The 19,963-nt window shown below is 39.3% G+C and overlaps 1 protein-coding gene across 2 annotated transcripts in view; it reads right to left on the minus strand.

Annotated features, from left to right (window-relative positions):
* The window catches only part of ALG6 (ALG6 alpha-1,3-glucosyltransferase), a 69,629-nt gene that overhangs the window by 37,248 nt on the left and 12,418 nt on the right, over positions 1-19,963 (minus strand). For both annotated transcript variants that reach the window (XM_054484404.2, XM_054484405.2), the window contains exon 3: positions 3,301-3,385. In XM_054484404.2, coding sequence (XP_054340379.1) covers positions 3,301-3,385 — 85 coding nt within the window. The remainder of the gene's footprint in view (positions 1-3,300; positions 3,386-19,963) is intronic.

Below are 19,963 nucleotides of genomic sequence, written 5' to 3' on the forward strand. Positions count from 1 at the left end.
ATACTCGAAAAGTTGTCTAAATACTATTTATACATTGAAATGTATCTTCCCACTGAATTCCCACGTAATCTCAGTAGATGTTTAGTAAGTAAAAAAAAACTGGCTGCCACACAAATTATAAAATTACATTCAAGAGTGTTACCATTACGATGTAGTTTTCTCTAACAGACAACCCACAGAGTCATAATTGGTATTTTTGTTTAAAGAAAAAAATTTTTAGCTTGAAACAGTTTCAAAGTTACAGAAAAGTTGCAAGAATAATTGAAATAACTTACATACATCAAAATGTAAAAAGTTTTATAAGACAAAGACACCATTTACAGAACAAGACAAGAACAAACAGAAAGAAGACATTTACTTTATACACCCATACACACACATGAGGAAAATGATTAAAGTGTACAATACTGCTATACTGTTGTGGTAGACAGACTTTAAGGTCACCACCGAGAACACCATCTCCTGCTGTTCAGACTCCCGCGTGCATACGATCCTCTCCCCTTGAGTGTAGGCAAGTCCTGTGACTTGCATCTAACTAATACAATATGGTAAATGTGACAGGATATCACTCTTGTGCTTCTGTTTCACGTATATGTAAGATTCTGTCTTGCTAGCAGATATACTAGACAGACTGCCTCTCACTGACTTTAAAGAAGCAAGCTGGCATATTTTAGTGCATGGCCATGTTGGAGAAGCCAAGTAGCAACAAATGGCATGTGAGCTCTAGGAGCCAAGAGTGGCTCCCAACAAGAAACTGAAGCCCTCACTCTTGCAGATGCAAGGAAACTAATTCTGCCAACAGCCTGAGGAAACTTGGAAATGGATCCTTCTTCATTTGAGCCTCTGATAAGTCTGCAGCCCAGCTGACACCTGGATTATAGCCTTCTGAAACTGAGCAGAATACCTAGCTAAGCTGTGCCCAAACTCCTGATCTAAAGAAACTGTGATAATAAATGTGTGTTTAAGCAATTAGCATTTGAGGTCATTCATTACACAGCATAGAAAATTAGTATAACTATTTAAAAATCATGCAAATCATTACAAAAATGATTATCCATTACAAACACGGGGGAAAGAAATGAACAAGCAATTTTGAAAAGAAATCTAATTATCGGCCACGTGCGGTGGCTCAAGCCTGTAATCCCAGCACTTTGGGAGGCTGAGGCGGGCAGATCACGTGGTCAGGAGATCGAGACCATCCTGGCTAACATGGTGAAACCCTGTCTCTACTAAAAATACAAAAAAAAATTAGCCGGGCGTGGTGGTGGGCGCCTGTAGTCCTAGCTACTCAGGAGACTGAGGCAGGAGAATGGTGTGAACCTGGGAGGCGGAGCTTGCAGTGAGCCAAGATCGTGGCACTGCACTCTAGCCTGGGCAACAGAGCGAGACTCCATCTCAAAAAAAAGAAGAAAAAGAAATATAATTATCAATAAATACATTAGAAGATGCTCAGGTCACAATTACTCAAGGAAATGCCAATTTTAAAAGTCTGGTATTATTAAATGTTGATCAGGGTATGTAGAAAGAGATATCCTGGTGTTACTTTAGAGCTTCCACTTCTAGGAATCTACCTAGAAAAAATGTGCACATAAGAAATAGACTTTATTTAATCATTCTCCTACTAAGAGACATTTAAAGTGTTTCTGGTTCCTCTTCCATTTGAAACACTCCAAACTCTGACTAGGGAACAGGCAACCTATCAATAGAAAACTCAATATGAAGTTCTTGCATAAAACTCTCTGATAAAGGGCCTATATAAAAGCAGTAGCCAAAGCAGTCAACAATATAATATGAACAGTTTATATAGCCAGTCTCTAAGAGAATAACCTACCAGCCATCTAGTAAGTCAATAAGTAATGTCATCAACTGTTATCAGGATATGTTCAATAAAAATGACACAGGCATGAATTTCTATGATGCTATAACCACAGCTAACATTTATTGAGAGTTCATTACATGCTAGGGACTGGCCTAAGTGCTTTACATGTATCATTTTATTCAGTCCTCACAATAACCCAGTGAAATATGCAGTCTATTATTTTCATTCTACAAGTGATAAAACTGTGGTTGAGAAAGTTAAATAATTTGCCAAAGGTCACGCAGCTAATAAACACTAGAGCTAGGATCTGAACTCAGACAGTCTGACTCTAGCACCTACACTCTTTACCACTAAGCTACTGCTATTTTATACTTCAGGTAGATTTGTATACAAAATTAAGGTTAATCACCACTGCTCAATTATGATAGAGAGCAATAATAATTAACAAAAATTTCTATGAAGTTCTCTGAGTTTTCGGAAACAGAAGGTTCAATATATACTGTATCATAAAACCAATGAAGGGTAGAGCTGACCTCCTCCTTCATAATACAAGGAGAAAGCTATGGAAATGAGACCATATGAAAATGAACACCTAGGCTGCACACGGCGGCTCACGCCTGTAATCCCAGCACTTTGGGAGGCTAAGGTGGGCGGATCACGAGGTTAGGAGTTCAAAACCAGCCTGGCCAAGATGGTGAAACCCCATCTCTACTAAAAACTACAAAAATTAGCCGGGCATGGTGACAGGAGCCACAATCCCAGACACTTGGGAGGCTGAGGCAGGAGAATCGCTTGAACCCAGGCGGCAGCGGTTGCAGTGAGCTGAGATCGCACCACTGCACTCCAGCCTGGGCGACAGAGTGAGACTCCGTCTCAAAAAAATAAAAAGAGAAAACGAACACCTAAATACTCATTCCTTCCACAAATTTTTATTGAGGGTCTACAATGTGCCATGCCCTATACTAGATGCAGGGTATTCAAAGGTGAATCAAAAGGACACGTGAAATTTTCAGAGTTGAAAACAAGTCCTATTATTGTAGGCTTCTCCCTTTGGTCCCCTTTTCAGCTCTGCAAATTCAGCCATCAGCTACTGCCAAAGCTCTCTTCTATTTTTATCTATAGTTACAATCACAGTGATCTTTAGCGAGAGAAACAGTGGATGAGGGAACAGGGAAGAAATGTTTTTAGCCTATGATAGTGCTTCCATAGTTTATGTACAGAGGACATATAGACATTCAGAGTTTTATCATCAACGTTCTAGTTCAGCATCATAGCCCACCTAACTAAGTATATGAATTAACTTTCAGGACTATCAAATTTCAAAGACAGGCCTACAAAATGCAAGGCAATACATATGTGGCACCAGTATGCAAGAGAAGAGGATGTTCAAGATGAAGAAAATAGCGTGTTATCCTTTTAATATTTTCAAACAATCTATATTAACTATGATAAACAAGAAAAACAAGTTAAAATTATCATACCATTGTTTGACCGGTAAATTAAAAGTAATTTCTTGCCAGTGTCTCTGAGCTTCATAATCACCAAACATAGGTGGTTTTCCAGCACCTAAGATCAAAGGTAAAAAGAGCAAAACAACAATGTACTTTAGCATACCAGTGATTTTTATTTCCTTATGAAAATTGTCTAAATTAGAGAGGCAGTGTAGGTTACAGAAAGAACACAGGAGTTACCGAGAAAGTCAGAGAGATAAAATCTGAATCTAGCACTGCTGGCACACTGCTGGAGTGACACTGGGCAACTTACTTAATCCCCCTAAACTTCAGCACATTAAAAACAGGATCAATACAACTTCCCTACTGCAGACTACTGGAATAAATAAGATAATGGATATAAAATACCCAGCATAGTGCTTGGCACACAGTAAACATTGAATAAATAGATGCTATTGTTAACATTACAATCATCCCTCAGTATCTGTGGGGGATTCATTCCAGGACCCCCCACTATGACAGAAACCAAACTTCATGGATGCTCATCCCTTATATAAAATGCCATAGTATTTGCATATAACCTCTGCTCATTCTCTTGTATACTTTAAATCATCTTTAGATTACTTATAATACCTAACAATGTAAAATGCTACATTAATAGTTGTTATACTGTATTGTTTAGGGGATAATGACAAGGGGAAAAAATCTACATGTTCAATACAGGCACAATCATCCTTTTTTATTTCCTGAATATTTTCAATCCATGATTGGCTGAATCCACAGATATAGAACCCATGGATACAGAGGGCTGACTGTACTCAATAATAATTATGTCCAAGTTTATTTTTACTTCATAAGGCTGTCAACTATACTGCCCAATATGTATCATAAAATAGTAACACAAGTATCTGCATTTTACAAAGGACTTTTTTTTTTTTTGAGACAGAGTCTTGCTCTGTCACCCAGGCTGGAGTGCAGCGGCACAATCTCAGCTTACTGCAACCTCCACCTCTGGGGTTCAAGCGGTTCTCATGATTCAGCCTCCCGAGTAGCTGGGATTATAGGCGTGTGCCACCATACCTGCCTAATTTTTGTATTTTTCTTAGACACTGGTTTCACCATGTTGGCCAGGCTGGTCTCAAACTCCTGGCATCAAGTGATCTGCCTGCCTCGACCTCCCAAAGTGCTGGGATTATAGGCGTCAGCCACCATGCCCAGCCATTACAAAGGACTTTTACAAACTATAAATAACTTAAGGTCAACTATAGGGTCAAAAACAGATTATATGTTACAAAGACATTAATTAGATCAGGCTTTGCTGTCAAATAAGTTGTATAAAAACTATTGCTTTATGGTTTGATTATTTTAATTTCAAAATTGCAAATAAGGGATAATGGATTTGTCATAACTAACACTTGATAGTGCTTACTATATGCCAAATACAACGAACCTATGAAATAGGTATTATCTGGCCAGGCACGATGGCTCACACCTGTAATCCCAGCACTTTGGGAGGCCGAGGCGAGCAGATCACGAGGTCAGGAGTTCAAGACCAGCCTGACCAACATGGTGAAACCCTGTCTCTACTAAAAATACAAAAATTAGCCTGGCATGGTGGCGTGTGCCTGTAATCCCAGCTACTCAGGAGGCTGAGACAGGAGAATCGCTTGAACCCAGGAGGCGGAGGTTGCAGTGAGCCAAGATCACACCACTGCACTCCAGCCTGGGCGACAGAGTGAGACTCCATCCAAAAAAAAAAAAAGAAATAGGTATTATCATTATACCCACTTTACAGCTGGGAAAACAAAGGCAATGGCCATTCACATAATAAGCAGCAAAGTCTGGATTTGAATCCAGGCAGACTGGCTCCATAATCCATGCTCTTAGCTCCTATTCTGTAATGCCTCATAAGTTGGTTAAGTAGCTTTTATTCTTAAATCATTTAAAATGACATAAAGGTGGCCAGGCGTGGTGGCTCATACCTGTAATCCCAGCACTTTGGGAGACCGAGGTGGGTGGATCACGAGGTCAAGAGATCGAGACCATCTGGCCAACATGGTGAAACCCCGTCTCTACTAAAAATACAAAAAATTAGCCAGGGTGGTGGTGGGCATCTGTAGTCCCAGCTACTTGGAAGGCTGAGGCAGGAGAATCACTTGAACCCAAGAGGCAGAGGTTACAGTGAGCTGAGATTGCACCACTGCACTCCAGCCTGGGCGACAGAGTGAGACTCCGTCTCAAAAGAAAAGAAAGAAAGAAAAAAAAAAAGATGTAAACGTATCTCCAATTAGTAAAGAGTAAACACCCACTCACTATTTAACTAACAGTTGACTACAAAATTGTGAGAAGGCCCAAAGAGGTACAGTATAATCACAGCTTTTTAAACTGGCATGTAAGGTAAAAATCACATAGAGTCAAATATACTAATTAACCCATTAGGAAGGTGTGCCATATTGAAAAATGACATATTATTACTCACTGAAATCTAATTCAGATTTTCTCCAGTTTTAGAACATTACATGAAGTGTTTGTATTTAATTGTTGAATTATACCAATATTCTTTAAATGCTATAATCTCTAAGAAGATATTCCCACTATGAGACAATCATGGGAAACGCAGATTAACTTTTCTATAGCATATATACATTGAGTGATTTGCACAAGAAATTAACCATAGTATACACGCATGTGTGTGGGTCTCTATCTCTCAGAAAGAAATTTAATAAGTTAAGTTTTCTATTCTCAGAATGTAATAGCACCTAGTAGATTCTCAATGCCACCCTCATAGGTTATCAGTGAATGTTAATACAGCAAGGACGTTTAAGTTCAAAAGACTTGAGTTTGTGAGTCCCTGATTTTTCACTTACTGATCTGCAACATTAATTTGTGATGGCAGACCAATTAATTTTGCCAAGGCTGTTTTACACAGTGCCATATATGAGTTCTCACCCAAAAACATTTTTAAGTTACTATCTGGCACTTTGAAATTCAAAGTTTCTGTTCATGCTTCTTATTCCATATTCTATACACCTATTTCTATCAACTCATATCCAACCTTCAAGCATCATCTGAAATCCTAAATCTTCCATGAAGCCTTCCTTCATAAATTAAAAACATATTGATCACTAACTACTGACTTCTCATAATACTTATACTTTCAGTTCCATGTTTTATCATATGACTATACTATTTCTTAACTGCTAACCAGATAAGAATTTTATATCCCATAAGCAGAGAAACTGATTTTCCAGTGTCCAAAGAAAACATTGCTAGGCATATAGTACATTAAAAGTTTGCTTAATTAAACTGGAGAGGAAGAATAACCTACAATAATAAAAATTTTTTTTAGAAAAGAATTCCCCAAAGAATTAATTGCATTTTTGCATGTGTATTCTTTGGCTGGGGGGCGGGATGGGGGGGCAGGGAGGGATATAAGTTTCTATTTTAAAGAATACAACCATTGACTATGGCTTCTTTGGGGATGGAAAGGAGTTGACTTTTCTTTTTATTTGTTTTGTTTTTGTTTTTGGTCCACTGGGATAATAAAAGTCAGAGAGAATCTTAAGTAATTTCCTATACCTGAAGAAATCCAACTATCTAGATTTTCTGAAATTGCTCTAGACTTGTGGTCAAAGTGGAAGAATTTATTACCATTCTCTAACAAACAGAAGAATGGATAATGACTCTCTCTAGGGTTGGGAAACAAGTTCCTATCCAGAGTCTGACCTACTTCAATAAATTCAGCTGACACTGGCTATGAAATTAGTACTTAAGTTTTTAAAACTGCTAAAGTGCCCTTAAAGCAACCCAGAAGGACAACCCAACTGTACCTATGGGAGCTTCACTTGGGAAGGGCAAAAAGGATTCCTTCCACAGTGCTTAATTCTACAAATTCATTTACATAAGATTCAGAATTACATAAAGAAAACACAGTAATGTATATTTACTCAGCTTCAATTCTGTCTCATTCTCAGAAAAATGGGCTTAAGCACTACTTAAATGTTCATTAATTGTTGAACTATTCATAATTATGTTTGAATTTTAAAAACAAGTAGTTTTGTTGTTAACAATACCTACTAACTGCCTTTAAATTAAAATTTTAAGCATTTTAGAGAAGAGAATTTGGCTAAAATTTTCCATAATAAAATCTTCCTTTTGGCAGGGTGTGGTGGCTTATGTCTGTAATCACAGCACTTTGGGAGGCCAAGGCGGGCAGATCACCTGAGTTCAGGAGTTCAAGACCAGCCTGACCAACATGGTGAAACCCCGTCTCTACTAAAAATACAAAAATTAGTTGGGTGTGGTGGTGCATGCCTGTAATCCCAGCTACTTGGGAGGCTGAGGCAGAAGAATCAACTGAACCTGAGAGGCAGAGGTTGCAGTGAGCCGAGATCATGCCATCGCACTCCAGCCTGGGTGACAGAGCAAGACTCTGTCTCAAGAAAAAAAAAAAAAAAAAAAAAATTCATCCTTTTATATATTCCATAGCAATGGGTAAGTAGAAAGAAACTAAGCAGTTAAATGGAACACAGTCATACTTTAGTAATGATGTGCTACAAAAACTGATTCTATAACTTTCTCATCAAACAGCCAATGCAGCTTTGGGGAAAAAAAGTTATTAAAATAAAATAACTTTCCCCAGCTCAAGTTGCCATTTGCCTTAAAGACACCGGTAACACTTTGGATCAAGTACAGAGGAACTGTGAATCTCTACAAGAAATGGTAAACAATCAATACTAAAATCAAAATTTTTCTACTCCCCATGGATTGTTTAAAAGCAACAAACAGTATTTATTCAATATTTTTAGGTCTCTGAAAATTAATGTATATAAGCATCTCTAAAAACGTAAGGGACAGACATTTCAGAAAAAATCAAATTACAATAATATACATAAGCCATTTTCCTAAATAATACATACATTTCCAAAGGAGGAATAATGCATTAATACAAAGCAAGCTAACCTGAGTTTCCACACTTGAGTGTGATGGAGTTCTGAACATGCAACTTCAAAATCTGGCACCTTGGCATATTGAATATTTTAAGCTAAAGGAATTTGAGGAAGGGCAGATGCAAGAAGAACTGACCATCCCCTGAGGCAGATCATAAAATCCTCATGTGAGAGGTGCCCTCCCTATACCCAGAGAAAAGAAGCATCTTTATCTCCAAAGGTGAAAGGATACCCAGAGGAACCAAAATGAACAGGTTTTGCCAAGTTTCCCATTTACTACTCTTGACTCATACCCTATTGTCCTATCACATTTTCTACAACTCTCCACTCTTCATCAAAGTTAGTATAAAAACACTCAGGTTTAACTGTTTCTTCGGGTCTTCATTTCCTTCTGAAGGTTTCAAACTTATATTCAATAAATGTGTATGTTTTTGTCTTGTTAATCTGTCTTTTGTTACATGGGCACAGTAGAGAACCTAGAAGGACAGAAGGAAAATGTATTTTTCCTCTCCTCTAAGTGCTTCTTAATTACAATCTTAAAACAAGATAAACCAAAAGCAAACTAAAATAAGCATATTAAAAAACAAACTATGACAGAGGAGGCAGAGCAGGATGGCCAAATAGAACCCTCCGGTGACTGTCCCCCTGGCAGGAACACCAAATTCAACAACTATCCCAACAAGAAAGTACCTTCATAAGAACCAAAAATCAGTTGAGCAATCACAGTACCTGGTTTTAATATCATATCAAGGTAAGAGGCACTGAAGAGGGTAAGAAAGACAGTATTGAATTGTCAACATCACTTCTCCTCCATTCCCCAGCAGCAGCTGCATGGCATGAAGAGAGAATCTGTGTGTTTGGGGAGGGAGAGTGCAGTGACTATGGGACTCTGCACTGGAACTGAGTCTTGCTTGTCACAGCAGAAAGCAACACAGGGCAGAATTCAGCTGGTACCTATGGAGGGAGCATTTAGGCTAGTCCTAGCCAGAAGGGAATGGTCCATCCCAGCAGTAGGAACCTGAGTTCCAGATAGGCACACCACTGTAGGCTAAAGCACTCTGGGGTCTTAAATAAACTTGAAAGGCAGTTTAGACCACAAGGACTTCCTAGGCAAGTCCTGGTGCTGTGTTGGACTCAGAGGCAGTGAACTGGGGGTGCACATGACCTAGTAAGACACCAGCTGGGGCAGCCAAGGGAGTCCTTGCATCACCCCTCCCTCAACCCCAAGCAGCATGGCTTGCAGCTCCAGGAGAGACTCCTTCCTTCTGCTTAAGGAAAGGAGACTGGAGAGTAAAAGAGGACTTTGTCTTGCAACTTAAATACCAGCTCTGCCACAGCAAAATAAGGTAACAGGCAGAGTCCTGAGGCCCACATTCCAGGCCCTAGCTTCAGGCCACAGTGGAGCACAGCACCAGGCAGACTCCTGGAGTCCCGGATTCCAGGCCTGGCTCCTGATTAAGGTTCCTAACTCCAGGCCTTGGCTCCCAGACAGCATTTCTGACCCAACATAGGCTATGGATTGGGGAAGCTGCCACCCTAAGGAAAGGGCATAAGCCTGGCTGGATTCAATACCTGCTGATGAAGAACCCTTGGGCCTTGAGTGAACATCGGCAGGAATCAGGCAGTGACTGCCACAGGCCTTGGGTAAGACCCAGTGCTGTGCTGGGTTCAGGTATGATGTAGCACAGTCCCGATGTGATGGCCACACGGGTACTTTTGTCACCCCTCCTCTAGCTCCCATCAGCTCAACATGGAGAGACAGACTCCATTTCTTTGGGGGAAAGTAAGGTAAAAGAACAAGAGTCTTTGTCTTTGTTTGGTAATCCAAAGAATTCTCTCAGATTTGTTACCGAAGACCATCAAAGTGGTACCTCTATGAGCCTGCAAGAGTCACAGTGTTACTGGGCTTGGGTTGCCCCCTAATGCAAATATGGCTGCAGTGACCATGGATGACAACACTCAACTCCCTTTGAATACTTGGAAAGCTTTCCCAAGAAGGATGGGCATAAACAAGCCCAGACTGTGAAGACTACAATAAATACCTAACTTTTCAATATCCAGATGAATATCCACAAGCATTAAGACCATTCAGAAAAACATGACATCACCAAAGGAATTTAATAAGGCACCAGCAACCAATCTCAGAGTGATAGAGGTATGTGACCCTTCAAACAGAGCATTCAAAATAACTGTTTTGAAGAAACTCAAAAAATTCAAGATATAACAGAGAAGGAATGTAGAATTCTATCCTTAACAGAGATGGAAATAATTTGTTAAAATCAAGCAGAAATTCTGGTGCTAAAAAATTCAATTGACATACTGTAGAATGCATCAGAGTCAACAGCAGAATTGATCAAGCAAAAGAAAGAATTGGTAAGCTCAAAGGCAGGCTATTTGAAAATACACAGTCAGTGGAAACTAAAGAAAAATAAGAATGACAAAAGAAGCATGCCTAGAAGATCTATAAGATGGCCTCAAATGGACAAATCTAAGAGCTTCTGGCCTTAAAGAGGTAATAGAGAGAGAGGTCAGGGTAGAAAGTTTATTCAAAGGGATAATAACTGAGAACATTCCAAACCTAGAGAAAGATACCAATATTCAAGTACAAGAAGGTTATAGAACACCAAGCAGATTTAATGAAAATAAGACTACCTCAAGACTTTTTAACAGTCAAACTCCCAAAGGTTAAGGATACAGAAAGAATCCTAAAAGCAGGAAGAAAAAAGAAACAACATACAAAGGAGTTCCAATACATCTGGCAGCAGACTTCTCAGTAGAAAGCCACACAGGCCAGAAGAGAATGGCACAACATATTTAAAGTACTGAAGGAAAAAAAACTTTTATCCTAGAATAGTATATCCAGCAAAAATACCCGTCAAACATGAAGGAGATATAAAGATTTTCCCAGACAAAAAAGCTGAGGGATTTCATCAACACTAGACCTATCCTACAAGAAATGCTAAAGGGAGTTCTTCAATCAGAAAGAAAAGGGCATTAATGAGCAATAAGAAATCATCTGAAGGTACAAAACTCACTGGTAATAGTAAGTACACACAGTATTTTAACACTGTCATTAAGGTTTGTAAACTACCCATATCTTGAGTAGAAAGACTAAAAGATGAACCTATCAAAAATAATAACCATAACTTTTCAAGACACAGACAGTAGAATAAAATATAAATAGAAACAATAAAAAGTTAAAAAGCAGGGGAATAAAGTTAAAGTGTAGAGTTTTTGTTAATTTTCTCTTTGCTTGTTAGTTTTTACAATCAGTATTAAGTAACCATTAGCTTAAAATAATGAGTTATAAGATGTTATTTGCCAGCCTGGGGAACATGGCCAAACTCCCATCTCTACAAAAATACAAAAAATTAGCTGGGCATGGTGGCATGTGCCTGTTGTCTCAGCTACTTGGGAGGCTGAGGTGAAAGGATAACCTGAGTCTGGAAGGCGGAGGTTCCAGTGAGCCAAGATCACCTCACTTAGGCCAGGCACGGTGGCTCATGCCTATAATCCCAGCACTTTGGGAGGCCAAGGCGGGCAGATCACTTGAGGTCAGGAGTTTGAGACCAGCCTGGCCAACATGGTGAAAACCCGTCTCTACTAAAAATACAAAAAAATTAGCCGGGCATGGTGGCGTGCACCTGTAATCACAGCTACTCCACAGGCTGAGGCAGGAGAATCGCTTGAACAGTCTGTTGCCTACAAGAAGCATACTTCATTTATAAAGACACACATAGACTGAAAATAAAAGGATGGAAAAAGATATTCCATGCAAATGGAAACCAAAAAGAGCAGGAGTAGCTATACTTACATCAGACAAAACAGATTTCAAGACAAAAGCTATAAAAAGAGACAAAGAAGCTGGGCACGGTGGCTCACACCTCTAATCCCAGTACTTTGGCAGGCTGAGGCAGGCGGATCGCCTGAGGTCAGGAGTTCAAGACCAGCCCGGCCAACACGGCAAAACCTCGTCTTTTCTAAAAATAGAAAAATTAGCTGGGCATGGTGGCGCACACCTGTAGTCCCACTACTTGGGAGGCTGAGGCAGGAGAATCACTTGAACTCTGGAGGCAGGAGGTTGCAGTGAGCCGAGATCACACCACTGCACTCCAGCCTGGGTGACAGAGTAAGACTCTGTCTCAAAAAAAAAAAAAAAAAAAGAGAAAGACAAAGAAGGTCATTATATAATGACAAACGGATCAATTCAGCAAGAGATATAACAATGGTAAATATATACGCATCCAGCACTGGAGCACCTAGATACATAAAACAAATATTATTAGAGCTAAAGAGAGGGTCTCCAATAGGGTAATAGCTGGAGATGTCAATTTCAGCACTGGAAAAATCATCCAGACAGAAAATCAACAAAGAAACATCAGACTTAATCTGCAGTGTAAACTAAATGGACCTATCAGATATTTATACAACATTTCATCCAATGGCTAGAGAATATACACATTCTTCTCCTTGGCACACAGATAGACCATATGATAGACCACAAACAAGTCTTAAAAAATTCAAAACACTGATATCATATCAGGTATCCTTTCTAACCACAATGGAATAAAACTAGAAATCAATAACAAGAGGAATTTTGGAAACAGTACAAACACATGGAAATTAATCAATATGATCCTGAATGACCAGTGTGCCAATGCAGAAATTAAGAAGAAAATTTAAAAATTTCTTGAAACAAATGAAAATGGAAACACAACATACCAAAACCTATGGGATACATGAAAGTAGTACTAAAAGGAAAGTTTATAGCAATAAGTGCCTATGTCAAAAAAGTAGAAAAACTTCAAATAAACAACCTAATGATACATCTTAAAGAACTAGAAAAACTACAGCAAAATAAACAGAAAATTAGTAGAAGAAATAGTAAAGATCAGAGCAGAAATAAACGAAATTGAAAGATCAACGAAACAAAAAGTTGGTTTTTGAAAAGATAAACAAAATTGAGACACTTTTAGCCAGACTAGGAAAAAAAGAAAGACTTAAATAAATAAAATCAGAGATTAAAGAAGAGACATTACAACCAATACTTTAGAAATTCAAAGGATCACCAGAGACTACTATGAGCAATTATATGCCAAAAAACTGGAAAGCCTAGAAGAAACTGATAAATTCCTAGACACATACAACCTACCAAGACTGAACCAGGAAGAAATCCAAAACCTGAGCAGATCAATAATAAGCAATGATATCAAAGCAGTAATTAAAAGTCTTCCAGCAAAGAAAAGCCTAGAACCTGATGGCTTCACTGTTGAATTTCACCAAACATTTAAAGAAAACTCCTAATATCAGTCCTATTCAAACTATTCCAAAAAATAGAGGAGAGAATACTTCCCAACTCATTCTACGAGCCCAGTATTCCTAATAACAAAACCAGAGAAAGACATATTAAAAAAAGAAAAAAAAACTACAAGCCAATATCCCTGACGAACATTGATGCAAAAATCCACAACAAAATACTAGCAAACTGTATTCAACAGTACATTAAAAAGATCATTCATCATTACCCTACAGATAAAAAACCCACAGATGCAAGAATGGTTCAACATATGCAAATCAATCAATGTGGTACATCAAATCAACACAATGAAGGACAAAAACCATATGACCATTTTGGTTGATGCTGAAAAAGTATCTGATACAATTCCACATCCCTTCCTGACACAAACCCTCAAAAAATTGAGTTTAGAAAAAACATACCTCAACACAATAAAAGCCATACATGACAGACCCACAGCTAGTATCATACTGAATGGGGGAAAACTGAAAGCCTTTCCTCTAAGATCTGGAACAAAAGAAGAATGCCCACTTTCACAACTGTTATTCAACATAGTGCTGTTAGTCTTAGCTAGCGCAACCAGACAAGAGAAAGAAATAAAGGTCACCCAAACTGGAAAGGAAGAAGTCAAATTATCCTTGTTTGCAGATGATATAATTTTACATTTGGAAAAACCTTAAAACACCATAAAAAAACTATTAGAACTGTAAAACAAACTCAGTAAAGTTGCAGCATAAAAAATCAACACACAAAAATCACTAGTACTTCTGTACGCCAATGGTAAACAATTTGAAAAAGAAATTTGAAAAATCCCATTTACAATAGCCACAAATAAAATTAAATACCTAGGAATTAACTAAAGAATAAAAGATCAGGCCAAGCACAGTGGCTCAAGGCCAGGTGTGGTGGCTCACGCCTGTAATCCCAGCACTTTGGGAGGCTGAGATGGGCAGATCACAAGGTCAGGAGTTCAAGACCAGCCTGGCCAACATGGTGAAACCCCGTTTCTACTAAAAAAAATAATAATAATACAAAAATTTGTCAGGCATGTTGGCATGCACCTATAATCCCAGCTACTCAGTAGACTGAGGCAGGAGAACTGCTTTAACCTGGGAGGTGGAGGTTGCCGTGAGCCAAGATCATGCCATTGCACTCCAGCCAGGGTGACAGAGCGAGACTCCGTCTCCAGAAAAAAAAAAAAAAAAAAAAAAAAAAAAGAAGTAAAAGATCTTAATAAAAAACTATAGAACACTGATGAAAGAAATTCAAAAAAATGGGAAAATATTCCATGTTCATGGATTGGAAGAATCAACATCATTAAATGTCCATTCTACCCAAAGCAATCTACAGATTCAATGCAATCTCCATCAAACTACCAGTGACATTCCTCACAGAAATAGAAAAAATAATCCTAAAATTTATATGGAACCACAAAAGATCCCAAATAGTCAAAACTATCCTAAGCAAAAAGAACAAAATACATTACACTGACTTCAATTTTACTACAGAGCTATAGTAACCAAAACAGCATGGCACTGGCATAAAAACAGATACCTAGACCATGGAACAGAATAGAGAACCCAGAAACAAATACACACATCTACAGTGAACTCATTTTTGACAAAGGTACCAAGAACATACACTGGGGAAAAGAGAGTCTCTTTGGGGGAAAATTGGATATCTATATGCAGAAAATCAAACTAAACCCCTATCTCTCATCATATACAAAAATCAAATCAAAGTAGATTAAAGACTTAAATATACGACCTCACACTATGAAACTGCTACAAGAAAACATTGGGGAAACTCTCTAGGACATTGGTCTGGGCAAAAATTTCTTGAGTGATACTCTACAAGCACAAGCAACCAAAGCAAAAATGGGCAAATGGGATCCAACAAGTTTAAAAGCTTCTGCATAGCAAAGGAAGCAATCAACAAAGACAGAACCCACAGAATGGGAGAAAATATGTGCAAACTACCCATCTGACAAGGGATTAACAACCAGAATATATAAGGAATTCAAGCAACTCAATAGGAAAAAAAATCAAATAATCCAATTAAAAAATGGGCAAAAGATCTGAATACACATTTTTCAAAAGAAGACATACAAATGGCAAACAGGAATATGAAAAAGTGCTCAACATCACTGATCATCAGAGAAATGCAAATCAAAACTACAATGAGATATCATCTCACCCAGGTAAAATGGCTTTTATCCAAACAACAGGCAATAAAGGAAATCCATATATTGAAAAGATAGCTCCACTCTTATGTTTATTGCAGCACTGTTCACAATAGCCAAGATTCGCAAGCAACCTAAGTGTCCATCAGCAGACGAATGAATAAATAAAATGTATATGCAGTGGATTCAGCCATAAAAAAGAATGAGATCCTGTCACTTGCAACAACATAGGTGGAACTGGAGGTCATGATGTTAAGTGAAACAAGCCAGGCACAGAAAGACAAACTTTCAATATTCTCACTCATTAGTGGGAGCTAAAAATTGAAACAATTGAACTCTTGGAGATGAAGAACAGAATTATGGTTACCAGAGGCTGAGAAGAGTGGGTGGGGTGGGGAAGATTAATGGGTACAAAAATATAATTACACGGAATGAATAAGATCTAGTATTTGATAGCTCAACAGGGTGACTGCAGTCAACAATAATTTATTTTAACATTTTTAAATAACTAAAAGTATAAATGGAATGTTTTAATACAAAGAATAAATGCTTGAGGTAATGAATACCTCATTTACCCTAATGTGATTATTACACATTGTATGCTTGTATCAAAACATTTCACGTTAGCCAGGTGCAGTGGCATGTGCCTATAGTCCTGTCTACCTGTAAGGCTGAGGTAGGATCACTCGAGCCCAGGGGGTAAGGCTGCAGTGAACCATGATGGCACTACTGTACTCCAGCCTGGGTGACATAGTGAGACACTGTATCTAAAAAATAAAATAATGGCCAGGCACGGTAGCTCATGCCTGTAATCCTAGCACTTTGGGAGGCCAAGGTGGGCGGATCGCCAGGAGTTCAAGACCAGCCTGGCCAACATGGTGAAACCCCATCTCTACTAAAAATACAAAAAAAATTAGCTAGGCATGGTGGTGAGCACCTGTAATCCCAGCTACTTGGGAGGCTGAGGCAGGAGAATCACTTGAACTCGGAGACAGAGGCTGCAGTGAGCTAAGATTTCACAACTGCACTCCAGCCTGTGCTGGAGCACAGAGCAATGGAGCGAGACTGTCTCAAAAAAATAAAAATAGGCTGGGCATGGTGGCTCATGCCTGCAATCCCTGCACTTTGGGAGGCCAAGGCGGGTGGATCCCCTGAGGTCAGGAGTTTGAGACCAGCCTGGCCAACATGGTAAAACTCCGACTCTGCTAAAAATACAAAAACTTAGGCCGGGTGCGGTGGCTCACACCTGTAATCCCAGCACTTTGGGAGGCCGAGATGGGTGGATCACGAGGTCAGGAGCTCCAGACCATCCTGGCTAACACGGTGAAACCCCGTCTCTAATAAAAATACAAAAAAATGACCCGGGCTTGGTGGCGGGCGCCTATAGTCCCAGCTACTCGGGAGGCTGAGGCAGGAGAATGGCGTGAAACCGGGAGGCGGAGCTTGCAGTGAGCCGAGATCGCGCTACTGCACTCCAGCCTGGGTGACAGAGCCAGACTCCGTCTCAAAAAAAAAAAAAAAAAAAAAACACAAAACTTAGCCAGGCATGGTGGCACGCGCCTATAATCCTAGCTACTCAGGAGGCTGAGGCAGGAGAATCGCTTGAACTCGGGAGGCAGAGTTGCAATGAGCCGAGATCGTACCACTGCACTCCAGCCTGGGTGACAGAGCGAGGCTCTTGTCTCAAAAAAAATAATAAATAATAAATAATCAGCTGGGCGCTGAGGCGGGCAGATCACTTGAAGTCAGGAGTTCAAGACCAGTCTGGTCAACATGGTAAAACCCCATCTCTACTAAAAATACAAAAAATTAGCTGGGCGTGGTGGCGCATGCTTGTAGTCCCAGCTACCTGGGAGGCTGAGACAGAAGAATTGCTTGAACCGGGAAGGCAGAGGTTGCAGTAAGTCGAGATGGCACCACTGCACTCCACTCTGGGCGACAGAGCAAGACTCCATTTCAAAAAATAATAATAAAGTAAAAATTTAAAATAATAAAAATATAAATAAAATAAATTTTTTAAAAAAAATCTCATGTGACCCATTAATATGTACATCTACTATGTCCCATAAAAATTAAAAGCAAAAAACTTTTTAAAAACAACAAAAAAAGAAATTACGAGCTGGGAGCAGTGGTACAAGCTGAGATATTTTACAATACATAAAAATGATGCATTTCTATTGGGAGGCTAGGTGGGAGGACCGCTTGAGGCCAGGAGCCCAAGGTTATAATGCCTGATGATCACATCCTGTAAATAGTCACTCTACTGCAGCTTGGGCAACATAGTGAAAACTCACCTCTTAAAAACAAAACAATACAAACTAGGATACCAAAAATAGTATTTTAATCAACAGAAGGAAAAATATCTCAGCAGAATCACAGATGTTATTCATTAATTCTCCCAACCTCCGATGACACATAAGTCCCTCACACATGAATGCTAAAAATGTTATATTCTTTATGACGGAGTTGAGTTCTATAATGGAATCCTCTCCCCTCCCCTCCCCTCCCCTCCCTTCCTTCTTTTCTTTTCTTTTAAACAGGGTCTTGTTCTGTCACCCAGGCTGGAGTCCAGTGGTGTGATCACGGCTCACTGCGGCCTTGACCTTCTGGGCTCAAGGGATCCCACCTCAGCCCCCACTATCAGCAGCTGGGACTACAGGCATGCGCCACCATGCCCACCTAATTTTTGGGTTTTGTTTTTGTTTTTTGAGACGGTCTCGCTCTGTCGCCCAGGCTGGAGTGCAGTAGTGAGATCTCAGCTCACTGCAAGCTCCGCCTCCTGGGTTCATGCCATTCTCCTGCCTCAGCCTCCCTAGTAGCTGGGACTACAGGTGCCCGCCACCACGCCCAGCTAATTTTTTGTATTTTTAGTAGAGACGGGGTTTCACCGTGTTAGCCAGGATGGTCTTGACCTCCTGACCTCGTGATCCGCCTGCCTCGGCCTCCCAAAGTGCTGGGATTACAGGCATGAGCCACTGCGCCCGGCCAATTTTGTATTTTTTATAAAGACAAGGTTTCCCCATATTGCCCAGGCTGGACTCAAACTTTTGGGCTCAAGCGATCCACCTGCCTCGGCCTCTCAAAGTGCTGGGATTACAGGTGTGAGCCACTGTGCCCAGCCACCATTTTTTTTAATGTTTAGCATATTTATTTTCCTTATCTGAAAAATGACAAAAATATATCATAGCCATCTACAAGATGCCTTCAAATAATCTACTAATGTGCAATAACAGTATTTTTCTTATATAGTAACCCAAAAGGAATCTGATTCTGTTGATTTTCCTAGGGACAATTTAAGAGCTGTGTTTAAAATAAGTAGCTGGAGTCCTGTTTTCTTTTCCAGATGAGAAAAGTAATTGAGTAAACTCAGTTCATGAAAGAAATGTCAGGTTAAGTAATATATGTAAGTCACAGGAATAGAGAAGTATTGGATGAATTGTCCCCTCCTGAATTCCCATTAAGCATTTGATTATAGATACCAGCAATACTGAAATAGTATCATGTAAAAATTTGTAGTATTTTATCCTATACTCTGATTTTAGTTCTTTTAAACTTCACCTTAAAATAAACAAGAAAATAATATATGTGTCACAATTAGGAGACAAAAGGAAAACTGGAAAAAAGATTGCAAACTAAATAATCACCATGAATTAGTACCAAATTCAGAAAAGGGGATGACTTTCCAATAGACCAATTATGGACTAAAAGTAATATTATAAGTTACATATTTTATATAACAACTTCCAATTGGACCTTTCCTCAGCCCTTCTTCCCCCACTTCAGCCACCAAACTACTTCCTTTCTTCCGTTCATGAACAAACTTCCTGAAAGTTGCTATGTCCATTTGATAACTACCATTCAGTCCTCAGTTCATTACAGTCTGGCATCCAGGAGGTTCACATGGCCTCCTATAGATCCCTCGTCTATTTTAAATTTTCATCATTTTTGACATGTCTATAGCTTGACACTGTTGGCCGGTCCTCATTTTGTAAAGTTCTCTGGTTTCTTGGCTTCTAGAAAAACAGACTCTCCAGATGCTAAGCCTACTACACAGTTTCTTCTCAGTCTCCTTTAATCATTCTCCCTTCTCTCTGGAGATGATTAGTGGTTAAATCTGTTTCCTTCTTGCACAAAAGTTGCTTTTGTTGAGGGGCAAAAGCAACTCTTAAACCTGTTGCTTTTGCCCCTCAACCCCTGGCTTCAACCATCATGTCTATTAACCCTCTGTAAACACTAGAATAACTTAGGGAGCTTTTAAAAATATAG

The sequence above is a fragment of the Pongo pygmaeus genome, chromosome 1 (genome assembly GCF_028885625.2).
Source record: "Pongo pygmaeus isolate AG05252 chromosome 1, NHGRI_mPonPyg2-v2.0_pri, whole genome shotgun sequence".
In the NCBI taxonomy this organism is placed as follows: domain Eukaryota; kingdom Metazoa; phylum Chordata; class Mammalia; order Primates; family Hominidae; genus Pongo; species Pongo pygmaeus.